Genomic DNA, 17,886 nt, shown 5'->3' with positions numbered 1-17,886 from the left:
GGCGCGAGGCCGGTGGCGTGATTGATGAGCGACACCTGCGCGACGTATCGGTCTTGTATCTCTCACGGAGGAGCGGAAGCATAAAGGAGGAGCGACGACGGTATATGTGACAGCAGTCGTCCGTGAATGGCTGCTGTCTTTTACTTTCATTTTGTATTTGTTTATTTAACGTTTATTGAAGTCTTTGAATGTTCACCGGTTCCCGCCTCCTTCTTCCCACAACCTTGCTACATTGGTGCCGAAACCTGGGAAGGAGGAGGAACGCGCTGTCAAAGAGCCCTCGCCGCTGTGGGAAATCCACGGTGCCATCAAGCATGGTGAGCAGAGTTCGTCGCCATGGACGCTCGAGGCGGTGCGCTGGAGTGAGTTACCGGGGGGACGGACGAGCTCGCTGCCGGCCGCCTGGGTGCTGGAGGGGCGGCTGCCGTCCGTGAGGGAGCGGAGGAGTCGCCGCTGTCCGCCGTGTGCCGGAGCCTGCTGCCATCCGGCATGATGAGGAGGAGCAGGGAACGGGGGACTCCTGCCGTCTGCCCATATCCGGAGGAGCCGTCGCTTTCCACCCGGCGGCGGAGGAGTTTCGAGCCATCCACCGAGGGCTATCCAGCGCCACCGCCAGGCACCGCGGAGAAGATCACCGAGGACCAGATGGCAGTGTGTTGTGGGAAAAGGACCAAGATTTATTTATTTTTTCCTCTCTCGTATCTGTCGCTCCTCATGCTTCCGTCTCCTTTTCTCTCGCCTCGTCTATCCATACCCCCAGGTGCCGTGGCCACCGTGACTGGTCCCCCCCGGAGGGGGGGGGGGGGGGGGGGGGGGGGCGCAGTCTCGTGGGTACCCCCCGGCCTGCAAGGGGCGATGGGGGTATGTGGCGAGCAGGACGAGGTCGAGGGCCATGGGAGGACGGCGCAAGGACGCACCGGTCTCGTATCTTTCACGGAGGAGCGGAAGCATAAAGGAGGAGGGACGACAGTGGAGATCGAGAGAGGCCAGACCAGGATTTATATTGTGTTTTGTTATATGTGACAGCAGTCGTCCGTGAGTGGCTGCTGTCTTTACTTTCATTTTGTATTCGTTTATTAAAGTCTTTGAATGTTCGCCGGTTCCCGCCTCCTTCTTCCCACAACATCTAACCTTGCTATAATAGTCATCGCCTACATCCACAATGGTGACTAGTCTGCATAAAGACAGGAAGCTGGTGCAGTCATAACAACCTGGAGCTGAACACACTCACAACTGTGGAAATGATTGTGGACTTTAGGAGAAACCCCCCAAAACTTCCCCCAGAACTTTCTTGTATGACAGAAATGAGAATGTGCTTAATTGGCAAGAAAATGTCACTATGCAAAATACTTAATTGTTCTACAATAGGTTTCATTTTGTTTAAGCAAAAAATTTGTTTTTTCTTTTATTAGATTCACCTTTTCTAACATCACCCATGAGTTCTTATGAACCAAACCCCTTTTCAAACAGACTTTGGCCATTGCATTAGGATTAATGTTGTTCTTACAATTAAAGCGGCTGTGGTCAGTCTTTTGATCAATAGCAGAAGAACAACAGATCCTTAATGAGTGAATAAGCTGGGATACGTTATGTAAGGCTGCACAGCGAGAGTCTCCCTTTATGTTTCTCATACCTCATACTGCCACGCCGCAGGGCTCACTAATGATTCATATGTTTTTTGCCCACAACACCCCACGCTTCTCTCCACGCCGACAGACTGCGTGCTTTCTCCTTCTCCTCCCAAATAGATTTGACAGTGCTGGGTACTCTCGGGTCAAGACTACTCTTCTCCCTGTCTGATCCAGTTCTGACTCTCTGAACAGAGGGAATCTGGAGAAGTTGATGCTTTGCTTGAAAGAACTCTGTTGCCAGAGATGAAAGATCTGTGTCATACGAGAACGAAAGTCTCACTGAAGTTGATTTTTGTATCTGCTGAAATTATTTTACTCCATATTAAATGCTGTACAATCATACAGCCCTCCATCCATCCTCCTTTCATCCATCCATCCTCCCTTGATCCATCCATGCCTTCATGGTTACTTAATTTCGGTTTGTGCTTATTATTTTTTATACATCCATCCATTGTTCCATCTATTGTTTTATCCATCCATCCATCATTCTATCTATCATTGTATGTATTGTTCCATCCATCATCCATATTGCTCTTTCCATCCATCCATCATTCTATCTATTTTTCCATCGATCTATCCATCCATCCATCGTTCTGTGCATCCATCCATCCTTCTATGTACTGTTCCATTCATCCATCCATTGTTCTATCCATCCATCCATCCATTATTATATCCATCCATCCATTGTTCTATCCATCCATCCATCCTTCTATGTATTGTTCATCCATCCATCCATATTGCTCTTTCCATCCATCCATCCATCATTCTATCTATTTTTCCGTCGATCGATCTATCCATCCATCCATCATTCTGTGCATCCATCCTTCTATGTATTGTTCCATCCATACCGTTCCATCCATCCATCCATCCATCCATCCATCCATTGTTCTATCCATCCATCCATCCATATCGTTCCATCCATACATTATTCTATCCATCGTTCTATTTATTGTTCCATCCATCCGTCCATCATTCCATAACATATCATATATCATTTCATGTATCATTTTATATATTACATTTATTTAGTTTTATATATTACAACAGTTTCATGTCCATCTTTTTTTTTTTGTCTAACACTTTCTTTCTGTTGTGTCTGAGGGGAATAATTTTTCAATAGTAAATTGTGCGGATAAGATGAAGGTGAGAAGTGCAGATGTGATGAAGGAGATTTTCAGCTCAGAAGATCTGAGAATAAAGCACTCTTAACATGTGACAGACAGTGTGAGGGCCGAGTTGGACCTGTTGTGAGACTACCACCAAGAGACCACCTGTGAAAAATCTTCTTCCCCCCCTCTATCATATTTCTCCTTGCTCATTCACCTTTTGTGATTGTAAATTCTTTTTGAAAACCTACCCCTTACTCTGCCTTTGCTGTTTCTCTTCCCTTTTTTATTTCCCCTTAAATAAAAAAGGGGGGGGGGGGGGGGGACCAAAACAGAAACAGAACATTATTTATTGAGAAGTTGTTCTAAAAAATACATAAACCTGAGAATATGTAATAATCTCTAAAATTACCCTAATTTCTGCAACAAAGATTTTACGTTTTTTAAGTTTAAGTAATTTTAAGATCTCACTGGGGTTATATTGTTCAATCTAACAAGCAAAATTCAACTGTACAGCCTTACAGATTCATTTTGTATCTTTTAGCACAATCTTTAAACTTTAAAACAGTGTAGCCTGTAAAGTTGACCTGCGGTTTTAATGAGCAGGATAATATGCATGAGACCAGTTATTCTACATTAATTTTAATTGTTCTCCATTTAAATGGACCTTACATCAGCTGAACTACATACGAATCAGTTTCCAGTTCTGCATGAACTTTTAACATTTCAAAAGGTCTTTCAAAGGCAGAACTGGTGAGTTACATCTCTTATGGATGTGTAACAAAGTTTTGCATAATTTTAATTTAAGGATGTAGAATAAAGATTTAATAAGGTCAAAAAAAGGTCATAAAACTTCTGTAAGTGTAATTCTTAGTACGTTTCATCTTAGTACGTTTCAATACGTTTCATCTTTATCTGTAAATGAACCATAAACATGTTATCATACACACCAAATGGGGTAGTTCAAGAGACATAACATTTGCATTCCAAATATTAATATTTCATTTATATACTGTATATTTCATTACTTTGATCAATTTTATGGGGTTTTACATTTTATGGGTTATGGTGGAAGATCATGCTCTAATTTATTCAATATAATTTGTTAATATTTATTTTTATAATAGTTTCTAATACATTTCTAATTTATTTATTAATATTCATCTTTAAACCAAGGTTATTCAAGTTAATTCAAAGTAAAACATTTAAAAAATGAAACATTTTAGTTTTTTTAAATAAATGTTAACTGAAATAAAATATATAAAAAACTTATTTAACTGCTCTTAACTTATTCTACTTTATAATTTTCATTTTGTTTAACTTGATGTACTAAAATAACTAAACCTGAAATAGGAATTAAAAACTACATATGCATATTTTTAAAAAGTAATGAAAAATCACAAAAACATTTAAACAACTTAATATAAAAACCAACTAATTTAAGATGTTCACAAAAAATATAATAGTATCCCAGTGATGCTAACATAACACCTCTGTGAACATTTATCTGTGGTGCTTATTCAACGGTTAAGAAAAACTGTATTTTACATCTCTGGAAAAAATAGGCATAACTAGTCATAATGAATGATGCACCTCTCCTCTGTGACTGCAGAATTTATTTGACTAAATTCCTGTTCCTGTAATTCCGATTCAAATTCTACACTAATTCCACATCCTGTGGGGCGTGGCACAAGTTCTAACTCATGTCTCCTGATGTAAATGAGTGCGCTTGCGTCGCAAGTCACAAGATGTTTGTACCTGTGTATGAACACAACTGTTTCGCTTCCTTTCTTTTGTTACTATTCATTACATCGGTAGACAGATCATGGCAGAGGAGCGATTGCATGTTGGCAGCCGTCGTAATTTAAATGCTTGAAACTGGCAGGCTATTGCTGTGCCCGGGCCAAGAAGCTGCTCTTTCTTCCTCCCATTCGGATCATTTATCATCTCTTACACAACTGCTGGCGGCTGATGGCTTTCAGAGGACTTTGTAATGAATACTCCACCTGCAGAATCACTTTGAGATGGATTGGCCAATCAAGAGATGGTGGGGAGGAGTGCATCTTTGACAGACAGGAAATGATGTAATTAGCCTTTATGTAATTGCTCGAATCGATCAGTAGAGTTGTCTCAGTTGTCTGCCAATAGCACAACTGTTTGCATATGGTGTATTATTGATGCATATGAGTGTTTTGTCAAGCTAAACTGTAGTCCTCTGGCTTGAATGTCCATTGAAAGGAAGCTTTTCAGTTTTAGGGCATGCAAGTATGCATGTGCGTCTTTATGTGTTTACCAGGGTCAGAAATGAACTTGTTGAGGGGAATTGATTCCCAGGGGAGAATCTAAATCTATTTTTGTATCAACATAATCTTTACACTGTAAATGCCCAACCTTGGCATATGTATTTACTGCAATACTATGAAAAAAAATCATTACTTGTTGATTTTGATATTGTAATAATGATTATCAATGTCAATTAATGGAATGTACAAAGCACTTTTGTGTTTGGGGAAACTTTTTGCCCTCTTATCTTGAACTTGGGTGGCACTTTTGTACATTGTATTGACATTTTTGCGCCAAGTGCCTGTTCATTTCACACTCTTTTGCTTGTTTGTATTTGAGTCTCTGAGTCTGTATTTAACAACTTTACCTAGATAGCATTCCTAGGCATCACAGTCATGTTCAAGAAAATGTCAACTTTTGCAACAAACTCAGATGTAGACATTCGTTTGTGCACTCTCAGAAAAAAAGGTACAAAAGCTGTCACTGGGACAAAAGGGTTCTAATATGTACCATTTAGGAACTAATATGCACTCTTTAGGTACAAAGGTGTTCCTTTTGAAAAGGTACCACCCCAGTGACAGCTTTTGTACCTTTTTTTCTGAGAGTGGCTTTTGCTGATCCAATTCACTGTATTCCAGATTGTTTGCAGACTGACCGGCTCTTTCGACATCTTGAAAGCACATCTTATGCCTTCCGATCTATCAAAACAGCTTCTCTAATGTGTAAACACCCCGAGGGTCTCAGACTTGTCATTAATATCTGCGTAAAAATCCTCTATTTGGCTGTTGTTGGTGCGCATTAGCTCTATCAGTGCATCTATCATACTTTACTGGTTAATTAAACCGTGTAACTTGCAGCAATTGCACAGAATTTGCTGAAATATGCCACCTGACCAGATGATATCAGGCAATATTCTATTTCCCATCCATTTTTGGTTTTTGTCTTACATTTCTGTCTCTTTCTTTCTCTCTGAAGGGGATGAGGAATAAGCCGGGGGTGGAGACAGCGGGGACCCCAGACTCGGTGTCTGTGTCGGGGAGAGGCCGAGGAGAAAATAAAGCCATCAAGTAGGTGCCTCCTGCTGAGATTTAACTATTGCAGTTAATGTCTTGGTACTGAGTGGAAAACATTACTTCGTAGGCTGAGTTGTATGTGCTGGACTCAGAATAGAACTAAAGGGTCTGTGTTCAGATTGGAATACTGCATACTGCAAAAAAAATCTGTAATTTCATGCCAAGGTATTGAAAAAAGAAAAATCCAGGTCGCGACAACCGCATTTACAAAATTTCGATCCAGTTTGTACTGAACTGAACTAGTTGTTAAAGGAGAACTCCGGTCAATTTTAACATTGAGCTCATTTTTTGGTACATTTGGAGTGCTGTCAGTACAGAGAACAACGACAAAAATCGGTGTTGCCTACACCGTGTTATCCTCGTTTTAAAATTTGCACCCTGTTGACTTCAATGGGGCAAGTTTTAAACCTGCTTTTAGCCTCTTAACATCCTTGATGTGTCATTACAAGTGCACAGGTCATGTGAGTGATTCCTTCGGAGTGAACGCGGGTGAATCTGACTGCAGTAGATGTGAAAGAAATATATAAAAAATGATGTTTATTCAGCCAGCGCACATACCTGTATTTACATCCTGTTTTCGGTCGAAGTCCACAGTAATCGATTGTCGAGTTCACGCGCATAGGTTTAGTACCTATGATCACGCGCATGAACTCGACAATCGACACTGTGGACTTCGACCGAAAACAGACACCGAAAACAGGATGTAAATACAGGTATGTGCGCTGGCTGAATAAACATCATTTTTATTCATATCTTTCATATCTACTGCAGTCAGATTCACCCGCGTTCACTCCGAAGGAATCACTCACATGACCTGTGCACTTGTAATGACACATCAAGGATGTTAAGAGGCTAAAGCAGGTTTAAAACTTGCCCCATTGAAGTCAACAGGGTGCAAATTTTAAAAAGAGGATAACACTGTGTAGGCAACACCGATTTTTGTCGTTGTTCTCTGTACTGACAGCACTCCAAATGTACAAAAAAATGAGCTCAATGTTAAAATTGACCGGAGTTCTCCTTTAATGGCATATACATTCTGTCATGAAACTATAGATGGCACTGGCTGATAGGTCCTTAACTCATCTTAACTAATCTGCTTGCAATCACATCATTCTCTATAGGGCACAGATGATTGGCTCCTGCTGTATCATTAGCCAATGAGCTCGCTGCTCAACCTTCAAATACTGGTTAGCATTTGTTGTAGCAGTGCAGTGTGCTTTCAGAAACTTTGGTCATATCCATTACCATGCCAAACACTCCAAGAGTTGTCATGACGGAAATGTAAATATGCATCAGGGATGACTCTTCTTGTATGTGTGTAGTGCTTGAAAATCACAGGGATGAGCCATGACGCATTCATGTTGCCAGGTCTTGCTAGAAAAGAAAAACAAACAGCACAAAAGAACAAGCCCATAATAAACCAAGATAAATCCAAATGCTTCATATTGAAAATAAGACCAATATTGTGACTCGCATCTGCCCTCTTTAATAACTCTATATACTTGATCGTTTTATGAGCCAACCCCAAACAGCAAGCCTGAAAATGCTTATGATAAGTGGACATGGCAACACTTCATTACAGAACATAATGAGTCTTTGGTTACTGTAATATTGCTTTGGTCAAGAATAGCGGATACCAAACATGCGCGACACTAATGTGACATTGCTAACTGTGTAAATGATATACATACTCTACATTTTTAGACATTTCATAACCCATGCTCATTTGTAATTTATTCAGGAGTGTTCATTTATATTTCTAGTTTCAGAAGTGTTACATTCGATTCTCACACCAGCTGTGGTATTTGTCGTGGTCAATACTTTGGATAACACTGGCTTGCTGTTTGCAAACATCAGAAACCGAATATGTTCTCTTGTTCTGGCTAATGCCATTCTGCCATAATAATTTCATATTTACCATATGCTATGTCAATGTGCATACTTACATTTCACATACTGTGCAGCGATCACAATACGGCCTCAATATGGCAATGAATTTTACTTGACCTTACATTTTCAAAGCGACGAATGAAGCAGAAATTTTTATTTTCTCTTTAAAAAACGTTGCAAACTATGCAAAATGCAAAAAAAACCTGTTTTTATTTCTGAAATTTTTGAAATCTCTTAATTAATCATGTAATGTTGTGAAATTAGTTTACAACAAAGTAGCATACTACCATTTGAAACATTTATTGTTTCACATACTTTGTAAAACAGCACTGTAAGAATACAGTGTATCGCTTACTACCACTTGTATAGGGTTGTGCAGTAAGCTGGGACAATACAAGTGCTGCAGATTTAAATTGGTTCATGTATTTTGGCTTATGGTGATAATTAGCTAATATAATTTATTAATTTAGTCATTGGTGTAGAAAATTAGCTCAAAACGAAAATATGAATAATTTATTATATCTTGTTATAATTAATTATAAATATTTGGATCAGTTAATAGAATTAACGTGATGTAGTTGAATTAATATTACAATCAATTGGTGGCCACAGAAAAATGACTCTTTCTTAACATGTAGCTGTGATCGCATCATTAAAGGGACGTTGATTTACAAGCAGTGACCAGAACCAAAACTCACATGAATGTGCCCAAAAGTTGTATTTAACTAAATCACGAACATATAACTAATCAAAACAATCACGCATACATGGGTAAAATGGAAAGTGAATGAAACTGGAAACAGAAACAGGGGAATGAAGCTGTGGAAAAGAGTCATTTAACCATCTGAACAGAGCCATCAGTTTCTTATTTCAAAGCACCTTGTTAACAAGGGGTCTCCCGCTTATACTAAACCTCTGTTTAGTAAGTTAAATGTGTGATACTTGCAATGCCTTTGCCGTTGAACTAGCATCCGAATGCAGTCTCGGGAGAAAGTCTTGATGGTGTTGAAGTTGCAATTGATATTTTCCACGTTGAATGAAGAAATGATAATGATCTTGCAATGTTAGCCTGACTCAGTCATTATCAATGAAGTTACAATAGGTGTAATTCAAAGCCTGTCCGGATGTCAGTCTGTTCACACGAACAGCAACCAGAAGAAGGAAGATCAAAAAGATGAATGGAGAGGGTGCCCTTCAGCTTCCACAGAGGTCACACCTCAGGGGCTCAGGGAGCCAATGATAACTTAAACTTTCTGAGGTAAAGCTTACGACCCTTTGTCTTTGAGCATGGGGTTTTGCATATTTTACTGGAATTGGGTGTTGATGGAGAAACCTTTAAAGATTCTTGTAATATTAATATGTTGCATAGGTTATTACATAACCTAACATAATTAACATATTACATAAAGGATCATTAAAATAGAAATTCATAGATGCCAAACATGGTGTAGGTGAGGTTACATTAAGTGGTTCTATCATAAAGCATGCATAAAATGGTATACAATACAAAAACACTATAAAATACAGTAATAATCATGCACACAATGTCCTGGAGATATGCATGTTCATTCATAGAAGATTTGCATATGCATTAATGGAAAGAAATCCTTTTTTTGGGCCTTATGTGTCTTTTCCTATGGGGAAACTCTCCCCAATAGTGGTCGCCCGATATATATAAAAATACTGTAATAGGATTGCAGAATCACAAAGTTGCCATTTTAAAGTATAAGCATGTTTATTTTAAAGATTTATTTTTGAAATTTATTTTCATAATTATTTCGCATTTATAAAATACTAATTAAAATAAATATAAATAGTATATATTTATATTATATCGGCCACCTTGCTCTCTAAGTTATTGGCATCGACCATCAAACAAACAATATTGGTCGACCACTACTCCCCAATCCTGTGAGGGCGTCGTAAAACATTTTCTGCTATGGTGACCAGAGGCCTGGTTCTGCCTGGGTGTTAGTTTCTGTTCTGGGATAGTTCACAGAACTCGAACACATAGTTTGCTTGTTGGGAGAGAGGGTTTGCTGAATTATTCATTAAATATAATGAATAATTGTGTGTCTGATTGGTCCAGACACTACATTGGTTTAGTAAATTCCCATTACCTGATACGCAAATCCATCCTGCCTATTCAGTGGTCTACCTACCATCTGTTCATATTGAGATATCAATACCATTACTTCTACCAAAGCCAAAATATTAGTATCAGGCCAAGCCTAAACCTTATTTAATTCTGAACACAGCCAGTGATACTGAGCAAACCTCAGGAATAACCTCAAAGCACTTAAAAAAAAAGAGTAAGTGTGTGTGAAATGATGGCTTTCACACACTTGACGATGTTTATCAGGTCAGCAGAATGAAGCTGGTCCACTTGGAGCACTTGCTCTGGTAACAACTGCAGCCTGAATATTAATCAGGCAGTGCTCTAATTAGACACCAATGCATCTCACAGCAGATGGATACTGTTTTTATATCAGTACAAGAGGCCAGACTGCTAATCACCTGTGACCGCACAAGGGCACGGAGAGACAATCCACTGCACATTTCATTGTGTTCTTCAGACTGCGAATGAGACATTACTTTTCTTTTCTTGAAGTAGGATTGGAACCCACAACAACAGTGTGGAACGTTTGCATGCATCATACAATACTTAAGTGTATGTAAGTCTTAGTGCAATGTTAAAATAAAACAAACAAATATGATTTTGAGAAAACTTATATAATCATAATGTAAAGGATGAAAACCAATGTAATGTTTTTCATAATGAAATGAAATTGTTAAAAAATAGTTAAATTGAAAAACTTTGTAATAATAAAAAATGAAGACCATTCAGGCATTTTGCATTATTTTCATTATATACAAAACTTTGTTCTCAAAATATTTTTTTTAAAGTGGCACTAAAACACCATTTTAATTTATTTTCGTTTATATTAAAATATTTTATTGTTTATTTCTCCTAGTAGGACCATTAGAGCAGCTTACAGCACCAGAAATGAGCCAATCAGTGAAAGGAAATATGATGCAATATAGATTTGCTAATTTTCAGCATTAAAAGATCTGAAAAGTAATATTTAAATAATATATTATGTGAAAATTACTAAATAATTTGACATTCATGTGTTGTCTATATGTATGTTTGCATGTGTCTTAATGTACCCCTCTGTGTGTGTGTCCTGGTGAACCCTACATTATGGGGACAAAATGTCCCCACAAAGATTGCAATATCCAAAATCCTTGTCCTTGTGGGGACATTTTTGGTCCCTGTGAGGAAAACAGCTTATAAATCATAAGTGATGTTTTTTTTTTTTTTGAAAATGTAAAAATGCAGAAAGTTTTCTGTGATGGATAGGTTTAGTGTAAGGGTATAGAATATACAGTTTGTACAGTATAAAAATCATTATGTCTATGGAAAGTCCCAATAAACATGAAGACAACTTGTGTGTGGTCCTGTAAACCCTACGTTGTGGGGACAAGGTAATACTAGAAATCTTTGAAAATAGCTTATAAATCATACTAAATGTTGTTTTTTGAAAATGTAAAAATGGGTTTTCTGTGAGAGTTGGTTAGGGGATAGAATGTACAGCTTGTACAGTATAAAAAACGTTGGACCACCTCCAAAATGTTCAGAGTTCTATTATCATATTAAATGCCTGCATCAACCCAAATTAAATATTAAATGGTAGATTCATTTATAAGGCTTAGAGTTTTAATAGAGACCGATCCGACATTGTCAGAACAGATGAAACCACTAAACATCACAGCTCACCGACTGGCAGTGTCACAGGCCAGTCCGTTTGAAAATATACTTCATAACTTCTTTCTGACGTGGATATCCTGGACCTGGAATTCAGAAAAGTATGATTTTAGAGAGTTTTTTATGCATGATACATTTAATTTGTTTTGAATTATCTTATCATGTGGTTTGCAGCCATCCAAGTAAAAATCTGAAATGAGATGAAGTACCTTTCATTTGTAAAGTATTTACTGGATTAAGTTTTACTTAACTTACATAAAACAACTATATACTGATATATATCATTACTATATGATTTCATGCCGCCCACCGCTAATTAGATGCCTTACCTCTGATATGATTTTTTCTGTCTTGCTTCTGTTGTTCTTATAGTGATTAGAAGTTTGTTGCTACTGTAGGTTATAAAAGACTATCATCTGTGAGTCAGAGCGAATGTAATGACAGCACAGAATACATATGACTTTGTGCATGATATCCATCTCAAAACCCCTTTAATCTCACCCTCAGAGCTATTTTTACATCATCTCTTCAGTTCAGAATTCTTTTACTTTTTCAAGACTTTATGCCACTTAAAAACACAGGAGCTCTGGAACGATGTTAGACAAGAGAAACCTTTCCTAAAAAGTCTCTCTGTGACTGAATCTTTCCACTCTGCCAGTTACTGTAGTTTTACACCAGTGTTTTCTCTCTCTCTCCGGGCTGTCTGTCTATCTGAACTCTGTATTTCCACTCAGTTTGACTCATTGTGGCTCTTTCTCCTGTCTTTCTCTTTGGCTGCAGTGATCTAGACAGGGACTTTTGGAATAACAACGACAGCAGTTCTGTGCAGCAGCGCTGGAGCTCCTATCCACCCAAGGAGTTCATCCTCAACATGTCCCCCTACACCCCTTATGGAGACCCTCGCCTCACGCCCAAGTGAGTCTTGGTAACGGCTGGTAAGGGACCCCTTCTCTCTGTGCAGGGCTGTACTGAAAGGGGAAGTCCATTCAATCCTCTCTATTGTCTTCCATTTCAGTGATCCTCTTTAGCTTACAGGGACTTATCTGTGTCTCATGAAATCAGATGTCACAAAACAATGTCCGTGGTCATATTTCACCCCCCCCCCCCCCCCCCCCCCCCCCCCAAAAAAAAAAGTTTGCATGAAGAAAATGACTAAATGTTTTTAGGACTATTCAAACGTTTTGCATTATTTTTACGATACTTTTAAAATTCTTGTTACTATAATACAAAAATACTAATATTAATATATACATTTTATTATTAAAATAGCATGCAATATAAAAATGCTATATATACATACATACACATATACATATATCATCTAAAAAACAGCTACAAATTTTTTTTTTTGTGTGTTTTGCAAGCCATAATAGTAATGTGCTGGATTTTTGTGTTTTTATCTTTATAAAATCAATGCAACAAGTAATGATTTGTAATTGATTTGGCTTTTTTAGCATTATTTTCTTGACAATTAAGCTAATTTAAATCCTCAAATTTCCATTACTGTAATGAATTTTTTAAAATAAATAATATGTATATATAATACATCATAAATATTACTATTTTGTATATATATATATATATATATATACATACAAACAAAGATGATATATACACTATAGAAATAATAACAATAATAACATTTGTATGGAAAATGTCATTCATTGTGAATGTGCTAATGGTACTATAAAAGGCGTTATTTTTTTAAGACAGAAAAAGTTGATGACTTGCTTTAAACATCTTACTACTTTAAGGTCAATTTGCATGACCCACAAAGCACACCAAAAGGCAAGCCATATTTCCCACTGACCCCATCTGTAAGAGCTCTGTCTAGGGCAGTCCTTGTCATTTTCTGTGTCTTTTTATCATTCAGCGTACAACACAATCCAGACTGAAACGAGATGAAATGTCCAATCTTTAGGTCAACCCATCACTCTCAGCGAAACGTGGGTTGAGTTCCACAGAGGGTAGTGGGGTTCGCTTCAGTCTGCCGTTTCCTTGTGAATTAATTGCTTAATTGAAGTCATTATCTTGGAGGGAAAGTAGTCTTTCTGGATTAATTCCCAGGATAAATCAGAATCTAATTGATAGGAGACAGATACAGACTGCAGGTCCCTGCACTTCTCATCCACATGGTGATAATTACAGTCTACATTCCCTCCCACAAGCACACACTCATAACATCAGTGTGTGTTCAATATATGATCAGTAAGATGTCTATTCAGTCATCCACTGAATAATTTATTTATTTTTTTCTTCCCTGGCCCCTGAAAGTTGGTGGTGGTACCATAAAAGCAGTCTATATGACTACTATATGCTATAAATGGCATGTGCCACAATCTATAAATCATGAATATGTGGATAAAAAAAAAACTGCATTTTTTTTTTTACGTTTTCTGCACTGATTTTGACGAACTTTGTGATAGATATACATTCCCATTCTGTGAATATTTCTGCAGGCACAGATTCAATGTGGGATTTCCGCGCTTCCACCGCTCTCAAATTTCATTCGCAAATTTCATTTCGGATCCCGTGACGGATCTTGATTTGGCAAGTTTGAAAAACACATCTGCAAATGAAGTTTGAGAGCTGCGATGGGAAGATTAACGATTTATATTTTGGTCTGTTCCTCACACAACGCTATCATGTGACTTCAGAAGGCTTTAAATATAGCACATGAGTCACTGTATGCATTACTGCACAATAAATAGAGTCTTTAAACAAAATAAGAGTTAATGAGAACAAAATAGTATTTTTTTTGAGGTGAACTGTTCCATTAAAGGACTGATGGATTGCTAAAACACTTCTCAACCCCCTGTTCTCTACAGCCCTGCCAGCAGCACCAATGTTTCTAACTGCTAACATTTCACCTCCAGCCCATGGATGGCCTCCATGGAGACGGACAACCCTCAAAACCTCTGACCTTTGACCTGAGAGGTCTAGATGCATTCAAGAATCTAGTCCTGATTGAAGTTGAGGGTTGACCGTTAGCTCATCTGCTGTGTTGCTGTGTTTTTTGTGCCTTTATGGTTGTTGTTGTGTTTCGTCTCTCCAGTCACCTGTAACTTCCCCTTTGTAGTTTGAGTCTCAGTATGTACCTGTGTGACACAGTTTCAGGAGTTTACACCAAAACATCTTCACATGATTTGAGATCTACTTCTGATGGCTTCTTTAATTTCAGTTTTCACCAGTTTTTCATTATTCTTTTCATAGTTGCTGTTTAAGAGAATTTATTTTACAGGACATCTTACTTATTATAGTCATCTTATATTTACTTAATGTTAACCATATAAAATAAATTAGTAGAAGCATTTCCGTGTCTATTATTATGCTCTTTTGTACTTAAAGGTGCATTCACACTGACAGCGAATAAATCGATAAAAGTCGCCCAGTTGCTGTACTGTAGGGTAGCTAGTTATTTACAACTCTAAATAGTCAGTATATCATTCTTTAAATATATATATATATATATATATATATATATATATATATATATATTACAAGGTTGCTAATTTGTTAATTTAACATAATATATATATATATATATATATATACATATTATTTTCTTTTTATTTTTTTTATTTTTTTTTCTACATTTCTAATTTTCGTTTAAGTTTTTAAAGTTTTTTTTTTCATCTAGTATTTATATTTTATTTTATTTAATCTTTAATTAAATTAATGACATTTTTTTTTCATTTTTTTTTTATTTATAGTTTCAGTAAACAATAACTGGTGGAAACCTGGCAGTTTGCAGATCCCCTTACAGAGAGCAGTGAACATTTTCCACCATTTCTGTGAATTATTTTGATTTTGATCTCTTTGATGCTGACCAGTCACTGCAAATCGCTGCCAGTGTGAACACCTTTAATAAGGAGATCTTTGAAGACTATAGAATAAAAAGTGACAAGATTAAGAGACACTACTTACAGCAGTCAGCAACCTTGTCATCTGCTTTAACAAATGTCAAGGCCCTTCTGTTCCTGTCCACCCCCTGAGGTTGATGCACAAATGTTGCGTTATGGGTCATCTGTGTCTTAAGTGGCTGTCGTCGATCTGTTGCCGTCTATGCTAGTCACGACACCTGTGTTTGAAGTGTTAACCTTTAGTCTGTCTCTGTCGTCGCTGTGTAATCAGTTCTTCTGTCACTGTACTGTCCATTTAGTGAACGTCAGTCCCTGTCTCACTTGAAGGGAAAGCAAGAATGATTAATACATGATGGGAAACCCAATATGATCTAGTGGCCTTATACAGTGTGTAGTGTACTGATAGAAATGAATGATGTCAAAATATGAATGTGATCAAATGTAGTATTTTCCCAATTATACATACACTACCTTTCAAAAGTTTGGGGTAGGTAAGATTTTTAAATATTTTTTTGAAAGAAGTCTCTTCTGCTCACCAAGGCTGCGTTTATTTGAACAAGTAAAAACAGAAAAAATGTGTAATAGAGTTTCAATTTAAAAATGTAATTTATTCCTATGATGCAAAGCTAACTCTTCAGTCACATGATCCTTCAGAAATCATTCTAATATGCTGATTTGCTGCTCAAGAAACATTTCTTATTATTATCAATGTTGAAAACAGTTGTGCTGTTCATATTTTTGTAGAAACTGTGAGACATTTTTCCAGAATAGACAGCTCAAAATAACTAGATTTATTTGAAATAGAAATCTATTTTAGATGTTTTTACTGTCACTTTTGATCATTTAAATGCATCCTTGTTGAATCTTATTGACTCCGAACTTTTGAATTATAGTGTGCAAGTGATTTGAATATCATGTAGAAGTGGGGCTGCACGATTTGGTAAAAACATAATCGTATTGCAATTATTTTGACAAGTACTGTGATTTGAAAGCCAAAAGAAAAGGGTATAAAATGTCATGAAACAGCAGCTCTCATGTTAAACAGCACGTGCAAAAACTGCAAACCAGCACACAGAGGATTTTGTCTGTAAATTAAGCTGTGTATTGAACACGCTCTGCTGATGATAGAATGAATTACTCTTCACGCTGAACTTCTCTTCTTCTCTCGTTCAGTTGACCCAAAAGTGCAGTGAATGAAATCCAACTCAGCTTTCTTAGAATTCACACAGCTTTATGCTGGAAAAACATCTTAAACCAGCCTAAGCCGGTTAGTCAGGTCTGTTGCAAGGTTTTAAAAGTGTTTTGCTTTTCAGAAATGTCAGGCTAGCAGACCAGCTGGCCGCCCGGCTTAGCTCTGCATTATTTTAGTGTTATTTATCCACTATTATAGTATTTATTCATATTTTGAATTAGATTTTGTTATATTTTCATATTAGTTTTAATTTTTTGTCATTTTGTTATGTGATTTGTCATTTTTATCCAACCTATTTCACTTTATTTTTATTTCAGTTTTAGTCTTTAACTTTAACGAGAAATATATATATGAAAAATGTTTTGATAATGAAAAAAAATGATTGTATATAAAAAGAAAATATGTTTATTAGTTTTTAGTAGTACTTAAAGGATTAGTTCACCCAAAAATGAAAATTCTGTCAGTAATTACTCACCCTCATGTTGTTCCAACCCCGTAAGACCTTCGTTCATCTTCGGAACACAAATTAAGATATTTTTGATTAAATCTGAGTGCTCTCTCACTCCTCCATAGGCTTCTAAGACATTATAACTTGCTAGCCCAGAAAATGTATTAAAGACATCGTTAATATAGTCCAAGTGACTCAATCTTAAGTTTATAAAGCGACGAGAATACTTTTTGTGCGCAAAAACAAACAAAAATAACGACTTTATTCCACTTTTCATTTCCTTCTCTCTGGGCCTCGAGTCTTTTCACGTAGTGTTTAAGCGTAGCGCGTCTGTGTTGCACGTCACCACGTATCACACACATGACCAGCGTCGCCCAATAGTGAGCCTACGTGGTGACGTGCAACACAGACGCGCTACGCTTAAACACTACGTGAATCAAATAAAAAATATCTTAATTTGTGTTCCGAAGATGAACGAAGGTCTTACGGGGTTGGAACAACATGAGGGTGAGTAATTACTGACAGAATTTGCATTTTTTGGGTGAACTACCCCTTTAACAATAACACTGGCTTATCTACAGTGTGCTGGGAGACTAGCTTAAACCAGATTAGGCCAGCAAACTTAGTGTCA

General features: G+C 37.2%; 1 protein-coding gene across 1 annotated transcript in view; it reads left to right on the top strand.

Moving 5' to 3' along the window:
• The window catches only part of syt7b (synaptotagmin VIIb), a 141,126-nt gene that overhangs the window by 61,577 nt on the left and 61,663 nt on the right, over nt 1-17,886 (top strand). The window contains exons 3-4 of the mRNA XM_084404275.1: nt 5,996-6,087; nt 12,533-12,667. Coding sequence (XP_084260401.1) covers nt 5,996-6,087; nt 12,533-12,667 — 227 coding nt within the window. The remainder of the gene's footprint in view (nt 1-5,995; nt 6,088-12,532; nt 12,668-17,886) is intronic.

The sequence above is a fragment of the Rutilus rutilus genome, assembly GCF_951802725.1.
Source record: "Rutilus rutilus genome assembly, chromosome: 3".
In the NCBI taxonomy this organism is placed as follows: domain Eukaryota; kingdom Metazoa; phylum Chordata; class Actinopteri; order Cypriniformes; family Leuciscidae; genus Rutilus; species Rutilus rutilus.
Note: the sequence above shows the minus strand (reverse complement) of the source record. Positions and strands in the feature narration are given on the sequence as shown.